This window comes from Salvelinus fontinalis, chromosome 23 (assembly GCF_029448725.1).
Source record: "Salvelinus fontinalis isolate EN_2023a chromosome 23, ASM2944872v1, whole genome shotgun sequence".
Lineage (NCBI taxonomy): Eukaryota > Metazoa > Chordata > Actinopteri > Salmoniformes > Salmonidae > Salvelinus > Salvelinus fontinalis.
In genome coordinates, this window is record NC_074687.1 from 15,029,794 (window position 1) to 15,057,354 (window position 27,561).

At 39.9% G+C, this 27,561-nt stretch overlaps 2 protein-coding genes across 2 annotated transcripts in view; one reads left to right on the top strand and one right to left on the bottom strand.

The window, feature by feature from the left end:
- Nucleotides 1-6,132: 6,132 nt before the first annotated feature.
- Nucleotides 6,133-10,593, bottom strand: LOC129820889 (neurogenic differentiation factor 1-like). The gene is made up of 2 exons (XM_055877967.1): nucleotides 10,430-10,593; nucleotides 6,133-9,767 (listed from the first exon to the last, which is right to left on the bottom strand). The coding sequence occupies exon 2, from the start codon at nucleotides 9,756-9,758 to the stop codon at nucleotides 8,694-8,696; it is 1,065 nt and encodes a 354-aa protein (XP_055733942.1). The 5' UTR covers nucleotides 9,759-9,767; nucleotides 10,430-10,593; the 3' UTR covers nucleotides 6,133-8,693.
- A 7,254-nt stretch (nucleotides 10,594-17,847) lies between these two features.
- LOC129820890 (protein ITPRID2-like) overlaps nucleotides 17,848-27,561 on the top strand; it is a 65,102-nt gene continuing 55,388 nt past the window's right edge. The window contains exon 1 of the mRNA XM_055877968.1: nucleotides 17,848-17,938. The gene's annotated coding sequence lies outside the window, so the exon portion shown is untranslated. The remainder of the gene's footprint in view (nucleotides 17,939-27,561) is intronic.

Consider the following 27,561-nt stretch of genomic DNA (forward strand, 5'->3'; position numbering starts at 1 on the left):
GGCGACCAGTCCGCTACGGATCCCCGGGATCGTCCCTGTGGTTGGCGACCTGCGGCTGGAGCCGAACGCGCCGGGGAGGGGGAACTGTCAAGTATGCTCTTTCTCCGGCGCTCTAGGTCGTCATGCTCCTGCACCTCAGCCGGATCGACAGGTTCCAGCGCCTTAGCAAAGGTGACCGGTCCGCTCCTGATCCCCGGGATCATCATCTTGGTCGGCATCCTGCAACTGGAGCCGCGCGTTGGGGAGGGGGTACTGTCACGTGTGCTCCCTCTCCGGCCTCAAGGTCACCAGGCTGCACGTTAGGGCACACACCTGTCACCAGCGTTACGCGCATAATGACACTCACCTGGACTCCATCACCTCCTTGATTACCTGCCTCCATCACCTCCTTGATTACCTGCCCTTTATATGTCACTCCCTTTGGTTCCTTCACCAGTCGTCATTGTTTCTGTTTCATGTTGGTGTGCTGTTTGTGTTTCTTGTTTTGTTCATTTATTTATTAAAAGTATTCACTCCCTGAACTTGCTTCCCGACTCTCAGCGTACATCGTTACAGTTTAGCACATTTTTACTCCTGAACTTATTGCGTTAACAAAGTGGTTGGATACTTACTGACTCAAAATATTTCACCTTTTATTAATAAAAAAATGTATAATAATTCCACTTTGGCATTATGGGGTATTGTGTGTAGGACAGTAACACAATCTCAATTTAATCCATTTTAAATTCAGGCTGTAACACATCAAAATGTGGAAAAAGTCAAGGAGTTTGAAAACTTCCTGAAGGCACTGAATGTACACTGTAGCCTACACACGCTCATATTTCAACCGGTATGTAGCCTACACATGCTCATATTTCAACCGGTATGTAGCCTACACATGCTCATATTTCAACCGGTATGTAGCCTACACACTCTCATATTTCAACCGGTATGTAGCCTACACACGCTCATATTTCAACCGGTATGTAGCCTACACACATATGTAGCCTACACACGCTCATATTTCAACCGGTATGTAGCCTACACACGCTCATATTCTCAACCGGTATGTAGCCTACACACGCTCATATTTCAACCGGTATGTAGCCTACACACGCTCATATTTCAACCGGTATGTAGCCTACACATGCTCATATTTCAACCGGTATGTAGCCTACACACGCTCATATTTCAACCCGTATGTAGCCTACACACGCTCATATTTCAACCCGTATGTAGCCTACAAATGCTCATGTTACATTAGCCGTCAAGCCTCATCCCTTTTTCTTGAGATTTATGCTAACAATTAGCTGATATCAATGTTTTGAGAACTTGTCACGAGTGAACTACCATAAAAGTGATACCCAGAGCCTTTGGCTAATTTATTTAAAAAACAAATACATTATTTACATAAGTATTCAGACCCATTTTCTATGACACCTGAAATTTAGCTCAGGTGCATCCTGTTTCCATCGATCATCCTTGAGATGTTACTACAATTTGATTGGAGTCCACCTGTGGTAAATTCATTTGATTGGACATGATTTGGAAAGGCACACACCTGTCTATATAAATTCCCACAGTTGACAGTGCATGTCAGAGCAAAACCCAAGCCATGAGGTCGAAGGAATTGTCCGTAGAGCTCTGAGACAGGATTGTGTTGAGGCGCAGATCTGGGGAAGGGTACCAAAACATTTCTGCAGCATTGAAGGTCCCCAAGAACACAGTGGCCTCCATCCTCTTAAATGGAAGATGTTTGGAACCACCAAGACTCTTCCTAGAGCTGGTCCCCTAGCCAAACTGAGCAATCGGAGGAGAAGGTAACAATGAACAGATGGTAACAACGAACAGAGCTCCAGAGTTCCTCTGTAGAGATGGGAGAAACTTCCAGAAGGACAACCATCTCTGCAGCACTCCACCAATCAGGCATTTATGGTAAAGTGGACAGACGGAAGCCACTCCTCAGTAAAAAGCACATGATAGCCCACTTGGAGTTTGCCAAAGGGCACCTAAAGACTCTCAGAACATGAGAAACAAGATTCTCTGGTCTGATGAAACCAAGATTGAACTCCTTGGCCTGAATGCCAAGCTTCACGCCTGGAGGAAACCTGGCACCATCCCTACGGTGAAGCATGGTGGTGGCAGCATCATGCTGTGGGGATGTTTTTCAGCGGCAGGGACTGGGAGACTAGTCAGGATCGAGGGAAAGATGAACGAAGCAAAGTACAGAGAGATCCTTGATGAAAACCTGCTCCAGAGCACTCAGGACCTCAAACTGGGGCGGAGGTTCACCTTCCAACAAGACAACGACCCTAAGCACACAACTAAGACAACACGGGAGGAGGGGCTTTGGGACAAGTCTCTGAATGTCCTTGAGTGGCTCAGCTAGAGCCCGGACATGATCCTGATTGAACATCTCTGGAGAGACCTGAATATAGCTGTGCAGCGATGCTCCTCGTCCAACCTGACAGAGCTTGAGAGGATCTGCAGAGAATAATGGGAGAAACTCCTCAAATACAGGTGTGCCAAGCTTGTAGCGTTATACCCAAGAAGACTGGAGGCTGTAATCGCTGCCAAAGGTGCTTCAACAAAGTACTGAGTAAAGGGTCTGAAAACTTAGGTACATTTTATATTTCCGTTTTTAGATTGTAATACATTTGCAAAATTTCTAAAAGGTGGTTTTGCTTTGTCATTATGGGGTATTGTTTGTAGATTGATGAGGTGGGAAAAGCAATTTAATCTATTTTAGAATAAGGCTGTAGCGTAAATAAATGTGGAAAAATCAAGGGGTATGAATACTTTCCGAATGCACTGTAGACCCAAGAACCTCTGTGGTGCAATTAATTCCCAAAAACTGAGGACAGACTGACAAGTAGCAGTGACAGAGGACCTGACGAGCCAAGATCTGCCTCACAGTCTCAGAGTCTTGGGAAAACAGGATATTTTTGAACATCAAATTAACACTTCAACACCCTACATCTAACAACCCACAAGTGAACTGGCCAGAGAAGTCATATCCCTCTCACAGGGACTGAACCTCATGGAAGGATATCTAGGACAGAGTGAAATAAAAGGGAGCATAACATTTTATGAAGTTAAATTGCATTTTGTAAACATTCACTGTGTGTCAATCTAAATCTTGTTGTTTTCTTAGACATCCATCCAATAAGAGGCATTTGACAAATAAAAGTGTTTAACATGCTATCTAGTTTAAATGCTGTGGCCAGGAGACAGATTTAATAAACCTCTACTGTTCTCCTTGCCTAGGTCAAGACACCTAGTACTGACAAAGTTGTGGGTTCAATCCCAGCAGGAATCACATACACGTATTAAAGACAGTATCCTCAGTCCAAGGTCCAATCACAGTAAACAAGGCCAACGAAAGCAAAGCCAGGGGTCTCAAGGTCAAGCTATTGTAGGAGCCTCTGGGCAAACAACGCTTCAGTAGGTTTACATTAAATTTTAATTCACTATGAATATTATCTGTGGTGAGTTGATGCATTTAGTGTTTGAAACTGTGATATTAAAAGTATTGCCTCTCAATGATATGAGAGCATCAGATAAATAAGTACAAGAATTTAGTATATTATAGCTACTTGAATATGTTCAGTACCTAAAGAATACCTGTTATAACTTAATATTAATTTCTGTCTATCAAAACAGCATAACATTGCATTTCTTTGAACATTGGCATAACCTCAGCATGTCAAATATATAGGCTACTGTGAGTCATATTTCAAATGCTGATTGAAATTGAGACCACTGTACAGATCTGATCTGCTATCCCTGGGCAGAACAGAATCTCAAACCCAGTCAAATAGACAGCCTCCAGCGAATCAGACATGTGCCTGTGGTTTTTTGGCAGTTTTGTTGGAGCATTTGGTAGTGGCCATAGGGGGTTATTAGACTAATGCTTTCTGGGTAATGAGAGTGCTGGCTTAATAACATTAGCTTGGATCACACATAACCAAAAAGTATTGCCTGTAAAGATTATTAAGCAAAATGAAACCCAATCTGTTTTGCACTAAGCAATTGATGCTTTTGAGAGATATATACTGTACAAAACAACAACACAAAAAAAATATGAAAGGGATGGATATCTAGTTCAAACTCTCCATATGTTTCCTTTTTTTCATTTTGTTTTGATGGAACTGTTTCATCTGATCAACCATTTGGACACATTTGATTCTATGTTTGAAGTCTGTGCACAAGAAACATGGCTACAACCCCACCCCCCTCTCCATTGAAACTGATAAGGCAAGTAGGGCCTCCTATACCAGCCCATGATGATCACACGTTGTCCCATGTATCCATCCTTCAGTGTGGAGATGCAGATGGCGATGTGTGAGTATCATTTACTTGGACATGTTCTAGGTCTGCTCCCCAAATGGCACCCTATTCCTTACAGTATATATGGCGCTGGTCAAAAGTAGTGCACTATGAGGGGAATAGGGTGGCATTTGGTACGCAGACTAACTGTCCACATGAGCGCCAGATGCCCTGCTTTAGGTGGTCACAATAGTCGGCCAGCCGGCCGGTCAGAGACGGGGTCTATTACCGACACATCTGTTACACATGACTTTCTGGCAACAGGCACTTTCTACATTTTTCCTAACTGGTTTAGTGATTTTATCTTCAGTATACTTTGGCTGAGCGGCCAACAATAAATAAAGAATTCTTATTAGGCTATTGGCTGGCTAAGCTCTTCAAGAGGCAGCACATAATATAATTTATTTACAGCAATATAACACGAGACAAAGTAAGATCTGTCTGCTTCTTCCAGGATAATATTTGGTAACCTAGACCTACATCATTTCACCATTTCTTTTTATTTACCCTACAGCATGGGCTGGCCATTGAGTTTCCCTCCCATTTATGTCACCATTGACAAGGGAGACTGAAAGTGATTTAGAGTGCTGTGTAACATAGTTTGAAGACCAAATAAATAAAATATCAAACAATAACGTTTTGAATATTGATAGGTTTAAAAAGCAAACTGTTATAATAGGTTTAGTAACAGTCAATAGGCCTATAAGCCTACATCACATACTGTGCGAATAATAGGCTATATGTAGTCTATAGTATAGCCCTATGCAAAATTGACCAAATATACTTTGTTTTATAACAAAAATACATTTTATAACGTTTTTTTGGTTGTCAATATTTAATATTTAATAATATTTTCGAGGGGACTCAAACATTTAAAAACGTTAACGGTAAAGTCTTATTCCACAATGGTGCCTGCTTTGTAGGCTATTACTGGATCGCTTACATGGGCGCGTGCCCGCGATGGTAAGGTTACTATGGCAGGTCCAACAGTTGAAACTTCCCACTCTGCCTAGTTATGTAGTTATGACTACATGGTATACAGTTTATGTCAGAATTGACCAGAATTAACTGTTGCTGCAGGTTGGGATAATTAACGTAGCAGGTTATGAGAATTAGGTTAAGGTTAGGAAAATGGTTAGGGTTAGCTAAAATGCAAAAATGTTAACTTTTGACGTAAATGTGACATAAACTGTAATCAATCGAGCCATGACCCCTCTGCCTACTTGAAGTCACCAGACGGAGCGCAGCCCGTGAAGTGTTCCTCCCGGGCACACGCCCGCAAGAAAAGTTCAAAATAAAATCTCTGTCAAGAGCCTATAGGATATAACGTATGGTGTGTTTATATTTCAGGCAGCCAACTTGCCAGTCATTAGACCATCATTTGTATCATGCTATGGTTAATTTCTAAATTCGTTTACATGCTTGGTCTATGCACCGAATCCAAAGAGCTGGTGCGTAAAGTTTGAGTTACGCACAGGAATGGATTTATATTTTGTCATTGACTTTACCTCAATGTTGAAGGTTTACGAACTAACAAAAGTAATATCCTACTGAGTAATACGGGTATAGGCCTATTTACCTAGACAAGGCTAATGCACCAATATCCTTAGCAGCACCATGGACAGTTCCTGATTTAACAAAGGAACCCTGCGTACCCATTCATAAAGTTACAGATGACACAGGGATTCCAGTTTCCCAATTTGACATAGTTTACAGCCAACCGACCAGGATGTCTCTCAAATAAATAAAAAACTCTGTGCATTTATGAAATAATACATTTGTATTTTGGGGACACATGATATACAGATTTCACGAGTACATATATTGATTTCATTTTTTCATTTTATTATTCCAGTTTAAAGCATGCTGTAAGTGTTTACTTCCATCTAAGATGTATGCTTATAATCAAATGATTAAACGGTTCAGTGAAGATTCTGATATTGAGGAAGGACGGATATCCAAGGAAACATCTCTAATGGTTATTCAACATGACCAGTGAATAAAGAAGCACCATTCAGAATGTCTATCATAAAGTTGGCTCGCTGCATGGTGTTTTCCCTTATGATATAAGTATTGAGTTATAGATGCAGCCAGTGTGTTCATGCATAAACAAGATCATTTTCATAAATTAAAAACCTCCCTAGCAGAAGTAACATCTGTGTCTTGCTCGGTTTGCATACGAGATGGTGTTCGTACCAAATAGCAACCTATACCCTTCTATACTTGTGCAGGGCTCATAGTGCTCCAGTCAAAAGTAGTACACTATATATAGGGGATAGGGTGTCATTTTGGGAAGAAACCATGGTGGCATGTGAATGCCCCTTGACTTACTGCAGCTATTCGTGACATGGGAGAAAAACGCTCGTTTTGTCCTTCAGTATTTGATATACAACGTTAGGTAAATAAATGCTAGCTAAGGGGATGTGCTCATTTTCACTCATATAGCCTAGGCCTAAATGTTCATCACAAATGGATGTCTTAATATTTCTCATATCAAGATGCTTTTAATTTCATGCATCTACAATTCATAATATAGCCTAGGACAATATATGATACAGTATATTGATTTAGTAGCCTATCCTTATGGGCAGAGAAATAGTCACTCTCCATGCGTAAAGATTTGACGGAACCCTATATTTTAGAGAATGTGTCAATAATTTGGACATCCAAGAAGTGTCGAAAGTGGGTCTCAACGAAGTCAAGGTTATTTTGCGACCAGGCTGAGGGACTGAGGGGAAAGCCACTGAAACGAATTGTGCCTTAACTTTGGGTTTTGACAGATTTAGTCATAGGCTATACGTTTTCGTTTAGGTTTTTATGCAATTTTATCATTATAAAGAACCATATAGTCGATGATTGAGCCACACCTGTCAACGTAATGTTGGCCAAATCAGTCCTGCTCAAAAGTTGCTATTTCTGTTTAGCTCCGTCATTGTCAATGCAGATGTAGGATATCAATTTGAGCCAGTTTGCTACAGCAGGAAAATGATCCTGCAGCATTAGGAAATGTGAATTATTATGTGGATTATAATTAATGGACATTTTTGTAGCGGTTGATACATTTTTCGTTAGGGCAAAGTCTGACATTTCAAAGTGGAAATTACAAACTTAAGAAGACTTTTTAAACCTAAAATAGACTACAGGTTTGCATTTTCTGTGTAGGAAATTCTCAGCAACAAAGGAATGATCAAACTAAGATCCTACATCTGTAGATCCAGATAATAATTAAAGAAATTGTAGGCTACTCATTCACTTTATTTTACAATAATAATTGAGTGCGCCTCATGAGATATACATTTATCTCCACTGACTTATGTACACTCGAATCACATCGGAAGAGAGTTTAAAACTAAAAACTAAATGCAAATAACGAACATATGAGCATAACTCCATGGCACTCAGTCCCTATGCGTCCTGAAAACATCCTACATTATAAAATGTTTACAAACAATATACAGTCGGCACACATTGAAGATAAGCATCATGCTGCAAATAGCTCTTCTGCACTGATTTGGACATGCATGCAATGGCGCAATAAGAAGGTGCCTGGTATGTTCCAAAATGTGCTGCACTGATAATGAATTTGAAGATGGGCCACGGTTGAATTTTGAAATGAAATAATAAGTAGGCCTACTTCGTTTTATGCAATGAGCATTTACAGGTGAAGCGTTGTATACACAGTTAGGCGTTTAGGATACTTTGCAAGTAGTAGGCCCCTACGCATTATCAAACTTTTAAGTAGGCTATCAATGTTTTGGGGAAAATGAAATTATCAATATTGTGCAACGTTGCATGATTTGCAGTAGGCTAAATAATTGCTAAGGCAACCGATTTGAATTAGCACTAGCCTCTGTATACATAACTTTTTTATAAAACGGTTGTATCATATAAACATGACATAACACTATTTTATAAAAGATTAACAATATGGAGTTGTGTGAAATGAAATACGACTCGACTTTATAAAAAAGCTATTCATAATTCTGTACAAAATCACAACAAAATAATTCAGTATGGGAGATGTACAATACTGGTTGAAAAATATAGAAATCTTTATTATTTATTTTATTGGCCCAAGTATTCGTTTAAAAATTGCATAGTTTTCCAAATTATTGCTTGTGATTTTGTAGCATGGATAATCAACACATTCTGAGTATAGTCACCACTATTTCCACAATGTGACCTATAGAAGCGCTATAGAATACAATACATAAAGTGAAAGAGAATATGCATATGTATCCGCACTTCTCCTAAAGGCAGTAACAACAATAAATACATAGGCTACATGATAGAATCAAGAGGATAATAAATTGCTCTTTTGCATCAGTGGCACTAGGATATCATATCATGACGCACTCTTATCAGTCTTTGATGGTTTAATGTATTCACGGATCATGAAATATAGCGTTAAGCTGAGCATTCATGACTCTCTCGTGATGAGTGTGTCCTTCGTATGACATAATGTTTTCCATCGGTATCTCACACCGCTGCGCAGAGCTCGCGTAAAGGGGCGCGTGTCCCTGTGGACCCGCCAGTCCCGCGGCAGCCTGGTAGTGCATTGTAAATGCGTAGTTCTTTTCGAACTCAGACGAAGGCTCGTGTTTGAAGGAAAAGTTCCCGTTGACACTCAGTGGTGGGCTTAAAGGTCCGTCGAATGATGGACTAGTGCAGTCTGTAAGCGGCAGCGCGGTCTCAAAGAACGGCTCCAGCGCACTTCCGTATGAATGGGGCTTGACGTGGAAGATGTGGGAGCTGTCCATTGTACCATATGGAGGGCTGGGAAGACCCGGGGTCTGGTAGGAGTAGGGATGCGCGGCGAAGGAAGCACTTGCTGGTTGCATATGAGATGGTATCTCCTGTGTCTGCTCCGGGAGGAAAGTTCTGGGGTTGAGCTGGAGACAGCCTGCCACTAGATTAGTAGTGGGCTGAGACAAGCCCTTACACAGGGCCTGTACAAATGACATGATGTCTGGGCTCTTACCCGACCGCAATATCTCTGACAGGGCCCAGATGTAGTTTTTAGCCAGACGCAGAGTCTCAATTTTTGAGAGCTTTTGGGTTTTGGAGTAACATGGCACAACTTTACGCAAACTCTCGAGCGCGTCGTTGAGTCCGTGCATACGATTCCTTTCGCGCGCGTTCGCCTTGTGGCGCCTCATCTTAAACCTCTGCATTCTGGCTTTTGTCATTTTCTTCTTTTTTGGTCCACGACGTTTAGGCTTTTGATCGTCGCCTTCTTCTTCCTCATCTTCCTCTTCATCATCATCCTCATCCAGTCTGTTTAACCCATCCTCGTCGTCATCCTCGAGGTCCCCGTGCATGGATTCGAGTGCGCCGTTTTTCTTCTCCATATCCTGTTCGTCCTGGGAGCCCTGACACTCATCAGTCCAGGTCGCAGAATCGTGGGGGTCTGATGACATCATGGTTTCTTCCGTGTAGGACTTAGTCATATTGGAAATCTGTCAATAAAAAAGACAACCGTGAGCAGACTCACTTAGGACATAATTGTCTACTTGACTAATAGCCTATTCAGCAGGAATTCGTTTTGGAAAATGTTCATTATGCTATACACATTTTTTCACTCTAAGTCAAACAAAAATAATGTTGTATCAGAAGAACCAATATTACGTTTGAAACACCGATGATTATATAGGCAATCATAAACGTCATATGAATTTGAGAGCAAAATGTAGAAAAGTACTTTGTGGTCAGGATAAACCAAAAACATTATAGTAGCATAATACATAAAGTATTCAATTATCACCTAATAGCTTGACATAACGAGTCCACAATTTGATAAAAAAATAATTGTTGCAATTACGTTATTTTAAATCTCCAGTCAGTTGAAACATCTATGAAATGTAATCGCTGAGTTCAATCAGAATATCTGAATCCCTGTTTCCTTTTTAAACAGGTGACATATGGTCACATCACCTCTCATCTGAGCAGGTTTGTATCAATAAATAATTCAAGCCTATTCAGAAAATCTTTAACTGCTAAATAACTATACTTTATGGCAATGTAACAGATAAATCACAGCACACAGCACTCCATGCAATTACTTTAACCCAAAGCATTTGCATGAATACGTTATTGCATTATAAGATTGAGAAATAAATACCTATGTTTTGCAGAATTATCTTGTTATGACTCTGGCATGCCCCTCCTGAAGTGTGAGGTCCGGTGGATGGATTGTAATGTGGCTGCGCCGACAGATGCTCGGGTTGTATAGCGCTGCTGCTGATGCTGCGAGTGACTGACGGAGAGAGAGATGAACCTGTGTGTTTATATGGCTGTATCCCTAATACCATCACCATCGCGTTACCCAATGACAGCCAGGAACAGGCTCCACCCACCCAGGCCTTACTCCCGGCACGCGCCATATGGTCCATCTACGTCAGGCAAAAACGGCCTCAAGTGTCACGTGATATGGGACCATTTGTGTTCGCCAGCGCTCTGTATTCCGCTCCTTTGTGGCCAAAAGAAAGTGGCCATCTGTCACCAGTTAGGGACTCCATAGACCTGTGTGGACCCGCAGGATGGATTAACCCTTTGGTGCGTAAGACATATTCAATCACTACCAATACTCAAGCCCAACCCATTCCCCACGTGTGTCCTCTTTACATGGTTTGATTTTTATTAATCATGAATCTCATAATTATGGAATAATGTCATTTTGCACATTAGGCTACTTTGGGGACATTGAACACACCTAACAAAGCCCAATAAACACGTCAAGTCACCAAGGAAAGAATAAGGCCCTTGCTGGCAATATTAAAGGCCCCATTCTGGCCCTTCATAACAAAAAAAAAGTTAATTTAGACCAAAGGCATACTTTGCCTTTCTTTTTTTGCTCATTGCTGACTGCATCAGTGCTCATCTGTAAGCGTTATTGTCCCCATCTCTAACAGTGCGTGATGTTGATTGGCAACAGTGGTTGTACAATCTGGACCGAGCTCGAGCTGCTGAAGTAATGAGCATCGAGTCTCCCTCTCTTTTCAAACTGCAGGTCGGCACGCGAGTCGCACGCGCACTAACAAAAGCCTGTTTCACGGCTCACTGCCTCGATCCAACGACCAAAATCTGTTATCTTCTGTTCAATAATGCCCCAAAAATCTACGTGTTGACCGTTGGACAGACAGCGTAACAAGTGGGGGTAACAACATACAATCAAGACAGAACTGAACCACGAGACAACGATTGAATATTTAAGCAGAATAGTTATAGAGTGGGGCTACAAAATTAGTCCATAGGCCTAGAATGAGAAAGGCAATCTGCTACACGAACTAAAACCATACAGACTGTCTGGTCATTCACAAAATGAGTAACTCTAGGCCTATAGCCTAAAATCTAACGACTGGGCATTTGGGTAGTCCTAAATGTAAATACACCCATAAGCACATAATTTGGGATGAATTATCAATATCTTTAAATAAACCTATTGATATAGCCTATAGTTGCCTAGGCCTACGTGTATGGATAATTGCGCAAATAACTAAATTATTTATGCTAAACAAAAAGTCTAAATTAAAACAATTTTGCCGAAATGATGAGCCATCATAACATTTTAAACTTGTAAACGTCCATTAAAAAAGCTTCTTTTTTTTCAACATTTCAACTCGGTAGTGTCTGAACGGACATCCCGAAAAAAACACCCCACATTCATACTGTTTGCTCAGCTCTGAATCATATATTTAACAGCATCGGTTAGGCTAATGGCCCGGCGGAGCAACGCAGAGCTCGGGGCCGCTCCGTGATGTAGGTAACCGTCAAGTGGCCACATAACCTGGTCGCCTCAAAGTGCTGCCTGAGAGAGAACACCTTATCTTGACTCTTTCATAAAACCGGGACAAGTTGTGTCAGTCGAAAGTCCCCTACGAGAACAAGCTGCGCACGCAGCTTCCCGGACTACATCTTTCTGTTACCATGTAAACTGTGTTAGCAGGAGACACACGTGGTCGAGGCTTTCAGCACCACCGACAGCTACACGTACAAATTGGAATACATCACACTTCTCTTAGAAACTACATATGATTTTAGGATAGACTTCACAAAACAATTTGTTTATGTATTTAACAGCTCATAATTACTAGGCTAACTTTGGTTTAAATAATACACAGTAAGACCAGTCTATCTGTTAAACATATTGGCTAAACATATAACTAATTCCTAAAGAAAATGCACTGATTAAACGTGAATTTGCTTTAGACTTGCCTATGTCTAAACATAATTCACACCGATATTGGCTTCATATTGTAGTAATATTGTAACATGTCTTTGCAAACATTATTCGTTTATTCTGTGCTCAACAATATGATACTTTACTGTTTTGCTCGTAAAACACTATTTTAAATGCAAAAAAGATAAACCAAGTTTACAGAACATCCCACTTGGCACAGACATAATTTCAACGTCTATTCCACATTGGTACAACTTAATTTCATTGAAATGACGTGGAAACAACGTTGGTCCAACCAGAGAGTGCACAGTGGGGTGCATTGTGTTCAATTTGGTGTTTGGTTGCAAACATCCTAAACCCACCGTATCTATTTGAATATGATGATCTGACCTATTCTCTAGCACTAATTAGAAGCCCTTGTCCCAGAGCAGGGAATACATACTGAGTCCCTACTCCTAGTCTCCTACCAATGCCCTTCCGCTTGAATGGACGCTTAGATTGAACTAATTCCGCGTAGCATTTCATTGCACCTTCATCGCACTAATTGCTTATGCAAAAATGCAAATGTGTATTAATTAGTTAGACCACTGATTAGTTATTTGGTATTGGCGTGTTATAAATCACAATTTTGGACGCGGATATAAAGTCCTGGCTCGAAATCCAGCTGTGTATTGCGCGATGGGTTTTGGTTTCAATAATAGGCCTAGGATATGGAACCCTTCCGGCGCGTTCATATTGCAGGTGACCACCTGCTGCATGCACGTGTCTATCTCACCCCTGTGTGGAGTGAATATATGACCTAAATATCTTATTAGGGAAATGCATAATATTAACAATAACACCAATGGGCTAAGAATAAATATCAAATAATAATAATCATAATGTTCTTATTATTACTCTGTTGAAGCCTAATACAAATATTAACATATAAGGCCTACACTGTTGTAATATAACAATACCTACTAAACTTTTAATAATAACAATGTAAGTATCATACAAGTATTATTATTTGCCGGGGCCTCCGAATGATGTCCAATAATTTTGTTTATTGACGAACAAATATTAATCTTATATTTTTAGCCAAAAACGCATCACTTAGTTAAGACAATACATTTTGTAAAATGTTGGGAACTTTAAAGCTAAAATCCTTAGTTGATATACATACAGTTTTTGACTTACAAAGTAATGATATAGAGGCCTATACCCATTTATTCTTGAAGAATATAATTTATAAATGCCTCATCCGCTTAGTTCAACTGTCGTACCCCATCAGAACCCAAAATATAAGTCTGGTTTACTCCAATGTTTGTAAACAATGTAAATGTAAACAAACACTGTATAGCCTCAAAACATGGTTAAAACTATAAAGTTGATCAAATCAAATGTTATTGGTCACATACACATGGTTAGCAGATGTTAATGCGAGTGTAGCGAAATGCTTGATATCATGGATGGTCAGTCCTTGCATCTATAGATCTGTCTATACATTTGAGTGGTAACATTTATCCAGGCCCATCCCTCAGCTACTGTTTCAATTAAGGATTCTAGCTTTAATTTTGTTGTTTTTCTTTTAAAACACACATATCCTAACAGTCACCCATAGATCACAATTACATCCTTCCCGATCTGTTTTAAATTCTTCGAACAGGCACTCATAACTAAGCTAGACAATATAACTTTTGTTTTCATAATTAAGAAACAGGGGTGGCACTTGAGATTGCACTCGAATGTGATGAAATCAGCACATTTCATTGTTTATTTGTCAAAATGAGGTCCAGAATATTAGAGTTTTGCGCTGGTGAGTAGGACTGTGAGACTGAGTCACTTTTCTCAAAACAGACCAAGATCTTTTTATTGTTTTAATGTTTTGTCTTGGACGGATGCATGCAGCTGAATGCGGTAGTATGGCGTCGTCTTGTGGTGGATATGAAACATTATGTCGGAGGCACCAGGACCGGCTTTTTCAAAACTGTTAGTCTATAATGCTCTTTTTCGCTATCCAGGATCAAATTTTATGAAAATAATCGGATAGGGTCATTCAGGTCCAAATACCAAAATATAAAGATCACAAAAACCGTATTTTCATTGCATTAAACAGGCCTACTCATTGCCGCCTAGTACTGGACAGCTATCTACGAGTTCACTGTCATGGTGAAGCAGAAATTAGTAAACTACATGAATTAAGGTAAAGATAATAAAATAAATTATATTAGCCCCTGCATTTCGCTTAAGTAGGTAGGTTGCTAGGCTACATGCATTTGTTTGACACTTCTTAATATAAGAGCTGACCACATTCCTATACTGCAGTCAATTTAACATCATGAAGCTTTGGTTTTCAGAGTTAAGAACGTTTTTTAAACCACCCCACCTTAGTTTCATTGAAATATCTCGGTTGTAGTGCATTTCGCCTATCTAAATCATCCCTTCCAGTCGGATCAAGAATATGCTGATTTTCGGGAATAAAAACTATTCTAATCACTCCCTTTGAGTCTTGAGAAACGCAAAAACAACATTTAATTAACACAGGTCGGATTGGATTACCCAATCAGAAGAATCATAATCACATTTTCAGTTTTAAAATACTAAATTCGAGCATTTAATCCACAATTGCCGAAAATCCGTTTAGAAAAATGTCGAAAAACTGGGCCCATAGGAGAAGCTTTAAACTATAGGAACTACTTTTTAATCTTTAAACTATTCCATAAAGTTTTTAAATTGTTTAGATTATGAACATCTAAAAAGTATAAATGTTACTGCAATTAATTGACCTAGTCAAACGTTCCTGATAACCACTCTAGCACAGGTGGGATTTCACATCTTCATATATATTGACTGAATTATAGGTATGTGGTGAATTGTTATATTGAGAATTGTCAAATAAATGCATCTACTTACTTAGAAGTGATATGCAAGCCCTATCATTTTTAATCAAGGTAGCTCTACCACTATTCATGTAGTCTACTCATCTCTGTTAAGACAGTGTAGAGGTAGTACCACAACCTGTCTAGTAGATGGCATGATCCTATCCAATTATTTTCTGAAAAATCGTCTCAAAAACAGCCAGATCAATCTGATCCCCCTGGATAGCAAAACATGGATTACAGAATCTGGATCAATCTGATACCCCTGGATAGCAAAACATGGATTACAGAATCTGGATCAATCTGATCCCCCTGGATAGCAAAACATGGATTACAGAATCTGGATCAATCTGATCCCCCTGGATAGCAAAACATGGATTACAGAATCTGGATCAATCTGATCCAGATAAAACATTTTGAAAAACTGTGCCCTGAGCCTTGTGTGCAAATTAAGTAGAACATACATAGACAAACTATAATCCACTACACAACAAAACAACAACATAGGCCTATAAGCAAACCTGACTCCTACACTCTGGATTTTTTTTTAGTTATTCCATTCTATCTACTCTACACAAGGCTTATCCTATTGTATGCTATTCTATTGACAGGTGCTGCTCTGAGGAAAATCAAATACGGTGCATACGGAAAGTATTCAGACCCCTTGACTTGTTCCACATTTTGTTATGTTACAGCCTTATTCTAAAATGAATAAAATTATTATTTTTCCTCATCAATCTACACACAATACCCCATAATGACAAAGTGAAAACAGGTTTTTAGAAATCTTTGCAAATGTATTAAACATAAGAAACAGAAATACCTTATTTACATAAGTATACAGACCCTTTGCTATTAGACTTGAAAAATGAGCTCTGGTACATCCTGTTTCCATTGATCATCCTTGAGATGTTTCTACAACTTTATTGGAGTCCACCTGTGGTAAATTCAACTGATTGGATATGATTTGGAAAGGCACACACCTGTCTATATAAGGTCCCACAGTTGACAGTGCATGTCAGAGCAAAAAACAAACAATGAGATCAAAGGAATTGTCTGTAAACCTCTGAGACAGGATTGTGTCGAGGCACAGATCTAGGGAAGGGTACCAAAACATTTATGCAGCATTAAAGGTCCCCAAGAACACAGTGGCCTCCACCATTCTTAAATGGAAGAAGTTCAGAACCACCAAGACTCTTCCTAGAGCTGGCTGCCCGGCCAAACTGAGCAATCGGGGGAGAAGGGCCTTGGTCAGAGAGGTGACCAAGAACCCAATGGTCACTCTGAATGAGCTCCAGAGTTCCTCTGTGGGAGATGGGAGAACCTTCCAGAAGGACAACCATCTCTGCAGCACTCCAACCAATCAGGCTTTTATGGTAGTGGCTAGATGGAAACCACTCCTCAGTAAAATGCACATGACAGCCCACTTGCAGTTTGCCAAAAGGGATTTAAAGGACTCTCAGACCATGAGAAACAAGATTCTCTGGTCTGATGAAACCAAGATTGAACTCTTTGGCCTGAATGCCAAGTGTCACGTCTGGAGGAAACCTTGCACCATCCCTACGGTGAAGCATGGTGGTGGCAACATGATGCTGTGGGGATGTTTTTCAGTGGCAGGGACTGGGAGACTAGTCAGGATCGAGGGAAAGATGAACGAAGCAAAGTACAGAGAGATCCTTGATGAAAACCTGCTCCCGAGCGCTCAGGACTTCAGACTGAGACGAAAGTTCACCTTCCAACAGGAAAACGACCCTAAGCACACAGCCAAAACAACGCAGGAGTGGCTTCGGGACAAGTCTCTGAATGTTCTGTGGCCCAGTCAGAGCCCAGACTTGAACAACAATTGAGTATTGTGTGTAGATGGATGAGGGGGGTAAAACCATTGAATCAATAATAGAATAAGGCTGTAACGTAATAACATGTGGGAAAAGGTCAAGGGGTCTGAATACTTTCCGAATGCCCTGTACATTCCAATATTTCACTAATACTGTGACCTACTATAATAGGCCTAGCCTGACTGCCCATAGACATCGCTCCTGACAAACTAGCATTTCTTCTCCACAATGAGTCCGAATTTGCTTTCCTCCCTGACATTTTCGAGAACGCAAACACCTTCTGACTGTTCTAATTGGTCCCAGAAACCAATGGGTTGGGCCAGAGCCGGCCTACATGATGATGTTATGAACTTTGATATTCTGATTGGTTAGATTTGTTAGAGATGATCCAATCCCTGATGAATTAGTTTTGTACAACGCCCCTCATTTTGAAGTCACAACAAACTATTTGGTTGGCAGTTTCAGACTGAATGTATGTAGAGTTTCAGGATTAGTCGTTGGGCAACAATAGGCCTACTGTATTTCACTGATGTTTGCACTACACATATGACACAAGCAGGTTACAAAATATCTTTGTGGAAGACTCATCTCATCCCAGTTATGAAAACAGATGCTGCGCGCCCTTTGTTCTGTTACTTTACCCCGCCCGGAAGCGGAAGACTAGGGTAAATTAAGTTCTACAAAATTTGTCAGATTCCATTTCCACTGAGCTGCTTTTTAACGCTTCAAATTCCTTTCCAAACCACAACACAATGGTAGGCATAAGTGTTTATTGAAACATTACATACGATGATGTTTAGAAATCTGATGCTAAACTTTTACTGTGGCGTACTTTGCCTGATGCAATTCACATGGACCTCAGTTGTCACTGATTTCCAGCCTCTTCGTAATTTTTGGGATACAAATGAACAGCTTTTATGTCAAGGGGAAATTTACACGGCAAATATAAGTCAGAAAACAATGTAAATACATAGGATATGGCCGTGTAAGACACGAATAGCCTTTGGAAAAATAGTTTAGGATAGGGACATCTCAGGTGAGAGACTAGCTCGACTTTAGACACCTTTTTATTAATAAACCGTCATTGACAGCTTGCGAGATATCGCCCGACACGTTGCTGACTGTGGCCTACCTGTTTTAGCAGCATTTGTCCTGCTTTGGATTTCATCCGTATTATCTTTAGACTGTTCTAGTCCCAGTTTCCCGATAGCGATGGATTTTAGGTTTACGAGTGTTTTAACTTTACGTGGTCCCTACAACGGTCGAAGATACAACGTGCGTTTCCAAAAACAGCACGCAGGGAGAATGTTCGCTCTGTAGGATCGAAATAAAAGCAGCGCTGCTCTCGGATTAGCTTTCTCCATTCAAATCATACTTTACCATTCTAATTATTCCACAATACTGAAGACTCATCAGCTTCTAGAGGGCTATATCACCCACTGTTGCAAATATTGTTGCGGCTTATTCTAATTACCCCCAAAAATGCACAAAATAAAGTAAAACAATTATAGACAGTTGCCAGTATGATTGAAATATATAGCATTGCAGGCTATAGGCCTACTGTATTTCCAGTATATTTTAGTGCAGTTATCTAGGTTTTCATTAGAAGCATATGCTACTTTTATCTGTTTGTAACAATTGCAAAGACATTGGCAACTTTAGTCAACTTTGTTTTGAAGTTATCAGGGTCACAGAGAGACAGACAAACATATTGATTATGTGTTTAGTGGAGATGTTCTGTGTATTAGTTGACGCAGAAGGGGAAAAAATGATCTAATGAGCACTTTGCTATTCTATGAGTGGTCTGAGACAGTTGGTAAAGGAGCGTTTTTAAGTGAAACTTTAAGGATGGTCTTCCTGTCAGTGTGCGTCTTGGTCAAATCAATAATCAATATTTCATCTTATTTGGATGGGCAAGGAAGTACAGTAGCGGGGTAGGGTCCCTGATGAGTGTTATTTTGATTTCAATAACACTTTTGTTAGTTTAATTTATGAATTGACAAATATAAACACAAATATATAAGTAGTTGATTTGGCAAATGTTTCAATATATTGTTGAACACAATATACTCTATGGGGATATCAAAGTTCCAGTGTCTGCTAGTTTTTGAAGTAATCAACCATTTTACACAGAGAAATTGACATAGTAGGCAATGTAACCAATCACAGCCCTCCTTTTACTTCTATCATTGCACGTCCTGCAATTCACCAGCAGAGGGCGACCATTTTGAATCTGTTTTCACGTTCAATCTGTTGGTAATGCTTACAAATGTAATCATAAATCTCTAAAAGTAGCAGACATCCCACTATGGAACTTTGATATGCCTGTAGAGTATATTACCGTATAACCATGTCACCAAAGGTTATGGATGAAGGCCGTCATGACAATAAAATAACTGTTGTAAACCATTTTAAAATAAATACAAATATGTGTGTATTTTTGGAACTAACTGCTGACTGAAGGACGTGATGGCCGGGCATTCGTGCCTTAGCCGCAGGAAGATGTTACATTTTTCAGGGGGTGCTGCAGCACCCTCAGCATCCCTACTTCCTGCGGCTATGATTAGTGCGGTTGAGTCCGTTTCTCCGGTAACATGGACTCTTAACAACGTGATGAAACTTTGTTGCTCCCTAATGAAACAAGCAAGGTGTTGTGTCAAACGAGCCCCATACAATGCAGCAGCGGCACACACAGAAATAGAATGAATAGAACAGGCTTTATTCTATTTCTATGGCAGCGTATGCATTCAGGCGCGGAGGAGAGAGAGAAAAAAAAGTCAAAATTAAGGAGACCGCTGTCATTTGACTGGCCAATTACCGTCATCCAAAATTCCATGACTTTCACAGCCCTACCCACGTGCGAACACACAAGAGACACCCACATCAAAGCATGCCTCCAAGACCCAAATCTCGTTCTCAGTTGCATATCCTAATGAGGAGGATTAAATCAGTCAGTTCAGCCCCCCTTTAACCTCGAACACCAAATTATCATCACTGTCAATCATAAATTATAATTATTCATTTTTTATGGGTGAAACGTCCAGCTGCGTCTGCATTAAACTATTTGATCTCAATTAGTTTAATGGAAATATGCATTTAGATCTTCCTGAATTATGTAAGTAACTACTATTTGAGCAAATTTTAGAGCAGATTGTGTTAGCAAGCATCGTCTGAGTGTCCTTTAAACTCCAAGCGGGCTGTCATGTGCCTTTTACTGAGTGGCTTCCATCTGGCCACTCTACCATGAAGGCCTTTGGTGGAGTGCTGCAGAGATGATTGTCCTTCTGCAAGGTTCTCACATCTCTACAGAGGAACTCTGTTACTCTGAAAGAGCTCCAATCTGGTTCTTAGTCACCTCCCTGACCAAGGCCCTTCTCCCCCAATTGCTCAGTTTGGCCGGGCGGCCAGCTCTAGGAAGAGTCTTGGTGGTTCCAAACTTCTTCCATTTAAGAATGATGAAGGCCACTGTGTTCTTGGGGACCTTCAATGTTGCAGAAATGTTTTGGTACCTTTCCCCAGATCTGTGCCTCAACACAATCCTGTCTCAGAGCTCTACGGACAATTCCTTCGACCTCATGGCTTGGTTTTTGCTCAGATTTGTTTTAATACATTTACTACAATCTCTAAAAACTTGTTTTCGTTTTGTCATTATGGGGTATTGTGTGTAGCTTGATGAAGATTTGTATTTATTTAATCATTTTCGAATAAGACTGTAACGAAACAAAATGTGGAAAAAGTCAAAGGGTCTGAATACTTTCCGAATGCACCGAATGTTAGACCAATGTAGAATACAAATTCATCATTAAGTGTTCTTGTGAGACATTGATTCAACTATGATCAAAACTTTCTTTAACAAGCAGCACAACACCCCTGGGCCTGGGAAAGGCCAAGATGTCATAAATATCACAACTTTGATAAATAATTTCTCAATTATGCTTTTAGATAAAAATGTCAAATATACAGTCGTGGCCAAAAGTTTTGAGAATGACACAGATATTAATTTCCACAAAGTTTGCTGCTTTAGTGTCTTTAGATATTTTTGTCAGATGTTACTATGGAATACTGAAGTATAATTACAAGCATTTAATAAGTGTCAAAGGATTTTATTGACAATAACATGAAGTTGATGCAAAGAGTCAATATCATGCTGCTCCATCACGCTGGAAAAGCATTGTTCGTCACCAAACTGTTCATGGATGGTTGGGAAAAGTTGCTCTCGGAGGATGTGTTGGTACCATTATTTATTCATGGCTGTGTTCTTAGGCAAAATTGTGAGTGAGCCCACTCCCTTAACTAAGAAGCAACCCCACACATGAATGGTCTCAGGATGCTTTACTGTTGGCATGACACAGGACTGATGATAGCGCTCACCTTGTCTTCTCCGGACAAGCTTTTTTCCGGATGCCCCAAACAATCGGAAAGGGGATTCATCAGAGAAAATGACTTTACCCCAGTCCTCAGCAGTCCAATCCCTGTACCTTTTGCAGAATATCAGTCTGTCCCTGATGTTTTTCCTGGAGAGAAGTGGCTTCTTTGCTGCCCTTCTTGACACCAGGCCATCCTCCAAAAGTCTTTGCCTCACTGTGCGTGCAGATGCACTCACACCTGCCTGCTGCCATTCCTGAGCAAGCACTTTATGGGTGGTGCCCCGATCCCGCAGCTGAATCAACTTTAGGAGACGGTCCTGGTGCTTGCTGGACTTTCTTGGGCACTCTGAAGCATTCTTCACAACAATTGAACCACTCTCCTTGAAGTTCTTGATGATCCGATAAATGGTTGATTTAGGTGCAATCTTACTGGCAGCAATATCCTTGCCTGTGAAGCCCTTTTTGTGCAAAGCAATGATGACGGCACGTGTTTCCTTGCAGGTAATCATGGTTGACAGAGGAAGAACAATGATTCCAAGCACCACCCTTCTTTTGAAGCTTCCAGTCTGTTATTCGAACTCAATCAGCATGACAGAGTGATCTCCAGCCTTGTCCTCGTCAACACTCACACCTGTGTTAACGAGAGATTCACTGACATGCTGTCAGCTGGTCCTTTTGTGGCAGGGCTGAAATGCAGTGGAAATGTTTTTTGGGGATTCAGTTAATTTGCATGGCAAAGAGGGACTTTGCAATTAATTGCAATTCCTCTGATCACTCTTCATAACATTCTGGAGTATATGCAAATTGCCATCATACAAACTGAGACAGAAGACTTTGTGAAAATGTATATTTGTGTCATTCCTACAACTTTTGGCCATGACTGTACAGTTTGTCAACAATAATTCCTCTTAAGGACCATTGTATGGATTCAATGCTTTTTGTCCTGATTTCATGAAGAGTCACCCATGCCATATTTTGATTTGGATTATTCTATTTTATTGAACTACAGTAAATTAAGTGGCTTTACATCCGGTAACAGAATTGCAGTAATGGAATTTAATCATGGGTCCTTGAGCTGTACTACACAGAAATGGATATGAATGGCATTCTCTTCATGGTTATGTATCCTAAATAGGTACGCAAAGGTAGAAATATGCAATATCCTCCTTTGCATGCATATTTCTGTATTATTCTACTCCGGCTATTATTTTAATGCGCTCCGCCACTAAACAAGACCAAATTTGGTTGGTCAGGATCGGACCAAATTGAAACCAATTATAACGTCTATGACTTTGTTTAGCTGATCTGATTGTCCATTTTTTTTCTTCAAATAATCATAATTGGGCTGCCTGTCTAAACACAGCCCAAGTGTCACAAGTTTGGACATCAAAGTACAGCACGGTGGAGTTCAGTACATTATAGTGTACTCAACTCTAGTGCGCTCTGCGATGCACAGAACTCCTCTTCTACTGTACTGTACAGCACTGGACTGTACTGAACTATACTCTAATTTTCTTTACTGTAATGTACTGTACTCTAATGTAGTGTGTTGTCCAAACTAGTGAAACATAGACATCTATGATTGGTTAAGATTTGGTCTGGGCCAGACCAAATCTGAACCAATCATGGACATCTATGTTTGGGCCAAATGATGGCTGGTCAAGACCTCTGTGGATGTTGAAATCAAGGTTGGTACAGACCGGACCAAAAAACTAGGCCAGTGGACGTTGAAATCAATGCCAGGGTGGACTGACCAAATTTAAACTACTTTTCAACGTCAATTGATGTTCGGTGTAGGGAGGACTTGTCCAGACGTTTCACACTCTTGCTTTAACCACCAGATGACAGATGGAGAAAGAAAACAGTTATCAGCTAAACATGACAGAAATTCTGTCACCGAGAATCTTTTTTATCACTTCATGAACAAAATGTATGTCAGTAAAAAACAAACTAATTGGTAGGTCTACCTTTACTTGTTACTTGGTAATGGAATTTCAAGGCACAAGGCAATGTTTCTTAAACTTACAGGAGACAAAAAAATGCATCCTTAACAAAATATGTTGATATAAGATGGCAGGGGTCTCTACTTCAGAATGATTGTATTTAAATGTTTATCTGTTACCTTTTTAAGACGTTTTCTGGTAGTTGTCTTCTAAAACCATTTTCCACCTGTTTGACTAGAAATCAAAGCTTTTGCTTATTCCAAAATTTTAGGATGGAAAATGGTTGAATATATACCTTCAGAAAGTATTCATACCCCTTGACTTTTTCCACATTTTGTTCTGTTACAGCCTGAATTTAAAATTGATAAAATTTAGATTTTTTTTTGTCACTGGCCTACACACACTACCCTAAAATGTCAGTGGAATTATGTTTTTAGAGATGTTTACAAATTAATTAAATGAAAAGCTGAAGTGTCTTGAGTCAATAATTATTCAACCTTGGCAAGTATAAATAAGTTCAGGAGTAGAAATTTGCTTACCAAGTCACATATGTTGCATGGACTCAAACTGTGTGCAATAATACTGTTTCACGTCATTTTCAATGTACCTCACACATACAATAATACTGTTTCATGTCATTTTCTATGTACCTCACTCATACAATTGTCTGTAAGGTCCCTCAGTCGAGCAGTGAATTTCAAAGACAGACTCACCCAGAAAGACCAATGAGGTTTTCCAATGCCTCGCAGAAAGGCAGGCAACTATTGGTAGATGGGTAAAAAACATAACATACATTGAATATCACTTTGAGCATGGTGAAGTTATGAATTACACTTTGGATGGTGTATCAATACATCCAGTCACTACAAAGATACAGGCGTCCTTCCTAACTCACTTGCTGGAGAGGAAGGAAACCGCTCAAGGATTTCACAGACGCCAATGGTGACTTTAGAACAGTTACATACTCTAGTTTAATGGTGGTGATAGGAGAAAACAACTGAGGAAAGATCAACAATGTTGTAGTTATGCCACAATACTAACCTAATTGACAGAGTGAAAAGAAGGAAGCCTGTACAGAATATTCCGAAACATGCATCCTGTTTGCAACAAGGCACTAAAGTAATACTGCAAAAAAATGTAGCAAAGCAATTAACTTTTTGTCCTGAATACAAAGTGTTATGTTTGGGGTAATACAATACATTACTGAGTACCACTCTCCATATTATCAAGCATAGTGGTGGCTGCATCATATCATGGGTATGCTTGTAATCGTTAAGGACTGTGGAGTTTTTCAGGATAAACAATGGAGCTAAGCACGGGCAAAATCGTAGGGGAAAACCTGGTTTAGTCTGCTTTCCATCAGACACTGGGAGATTAATTCACCTTTCAGAAGGACAATAACCTAAAACACAAAGCCAAATCTACACTGGAGTTGCTTGCCAAGAATGTTCCTGAGTGTCCGAGTTAGTTTTACCTTAAATCTGCTTGAAAATCTACTGCAAAACATAAAGATGGTTGTCTAGCAATGATCAACAACCAATTTGACAGAGCTTGAAGAATTTTGAAAAGAATAATGGCCAAATATTGTAAAATGCAGGTGTGCAAAGCTCTTAGACTTACCCAGAAAGACTCACAGCTGTAATCGCTGCCAAAGGTGATTCTAACGTGTATTGACTCAGGGGTGTGAATACTTATGTAAATTACATATTTCTTTATTTCATTTTCAATACATTTGCAAACATACCACAAAAATTGGGGAGAAAAGGGGGTAAAATTAAATAAAAATTAAAAATTAAAAAAATAAATAATAATAATGTATGTTAGTCCCTTTTTTTTCTTTAACCCTTAATCAAATAAAACAAATGTAATATACACAACAACTGAAATATTTTGTTAAAGTAATGTTAATAACTGCCAATTACCGCTTATCACATAACCATAATTTATTAACATTACATTACTTTAACAAAATATTTCAGTTGTGTATATTACATTTGTTTTATTTGATGACTTTATTATTTAATCTCTATAGAGCTGCTGCCTATGCTGTCTGAAAAACTACAAAATTGTGATTTTCTCAAAGTAAATAAGGCATACTTTTATGACTGCTAAATACCAACGATCAATCACTTAGATCATGTATTTTCAGGTAGAGATACATCGCGAAGCAACATCTGCTCTCTATCACCTCACGATCACACATTCTTCTCTCTTCCGTAGCAGGCATAAAATAAATAGACCGGACAAGTAGATGCGCAATGGATTATGCTAATTTTAGTTAGTTTAGCGCATAAAATTTGGTAATTATGTAGAATATACTCCCCACTACATCGTACAGTTCAAGCTGGATCTGATTTATCAAATAATTTAACCGATGTCAGTCAATTAGTTGTTTAAAAAAAAACAGAAATAAACCAACATTTCGGTTAATCACTCAGTAGTAAGACAGGCAGACAGGCTCAGGAGGTGAGCACAGAGGACAATGTCCACAGACAATTTTTGGCAGCGTTGCAGTCACTGTCCAGTCCTGTGGCTAATTCCAAGGTAACAGAGTGATGCGGATTACCAACAACGACGAGACGCCCTACAGGGAGGAGGTGAGGGCCCTCGGAGTGTGGTGTCAGGAAAATAACCTGCCACTCAACGTCAACAAAACAAAGGAGATGATCGTGGACTTCAGGAAACAGCAGAGGGAGCATCCGCCTATCCACATCTACGGGACAATGGTGGAAAGTTTTAAGTTCCTCGGCATACACATTACGGACAAACTGAAATGGTCCACCCACACAAACAACGTTTTGAAGAAGGCGCAGCAGCGCCTCTTCAACCTCAGGAGGCTGAAGAAATTTGGCTTGTCACCAAAAACACTCACAAACTTTTACAGATGCACAATTGAGAGCTTCCTGTCGGGCTGTACCACCGCCTGGTATGGCAACTGCTCCGCCCACAACCGCAAGGTTCTCCAGAGGGATGTGGGTTCTCCAGAGGGATGTGAGTTCTGCACAATGCATCACCGGGGGCAAACTACCTGCCCTCCATGACACCTACACCACCCGATGACACAGGAAGGCCAAAAAGATCATCAAGGACAACAACCACCCGAGCCACTGCCTGTTCACCCCGCTATCATCCAGATGGCGAGCTCAGTATAGGTGCATCAAAGCTGGGACCGAGAGACTGAATAACAGCTTCTATCTCAAGGCCATCAGACTTTTAAACAGCCATCACTAACATTGAGCGGCTGCTGCCAACATACTGACTCAAATCTCTAGCCACTTTAATAATAAAAAATTGGATGTAATAAATGTATCACTAGTCACTTTAAACAATACCACTTTATATAATGTTTACATACCCTACATTACTCATCTCATATGTATATACTGTACTCTATACCATCTACTGCATCCTACCTATGCCGTTCGGCCATCACTCATCCATATATTTATATGTACATATTCTTATTCATTCCTTTACGCTTGTGTGTATAAGGTAGTTGTTGTGCAATTGTTAGATTACTTGTTAGATATTACTGCATGGTCGGAACTAGAAGCACAAGCTTTTCACTACACTCGCATTAACATCTGCTAACTATGTGTATGTGACCAATAAAATGTGATCTGATTTGATACTCAGATGTTTCACTTTAAATTGTATGTCAAACAAAAACAATGATAATGTTAAACAAACCAATTGTGAAGTTAAATATACCAGACAGCTATGCACTATACTTTTAACAAATACCACAACAAATTGTACAAAAACACATTTGCTTGAAGAACAGTGCAGATGCAAAGTTTGGTTAAAGAATGACGCCACAAATCGTCATTCTGTCACCCAACTTAGCATCTCTCTCTTCTTCAGCTCCCAGCTGTGAAAGTGATAGACATGGGTTGAACTTGACACACTAAACTTCTCCTGCCCTTTTTTATGTTTATATAACCTGGGTCATGGTCAAGTTTGCCAACAGCAATCATTTTTGATAGGTCACTCTCTAAACCACTGCACTGTGATTTAGGCATAGGCTATATCCCAAATGGCACGCTAGGCCCTTTACATATAGGATGA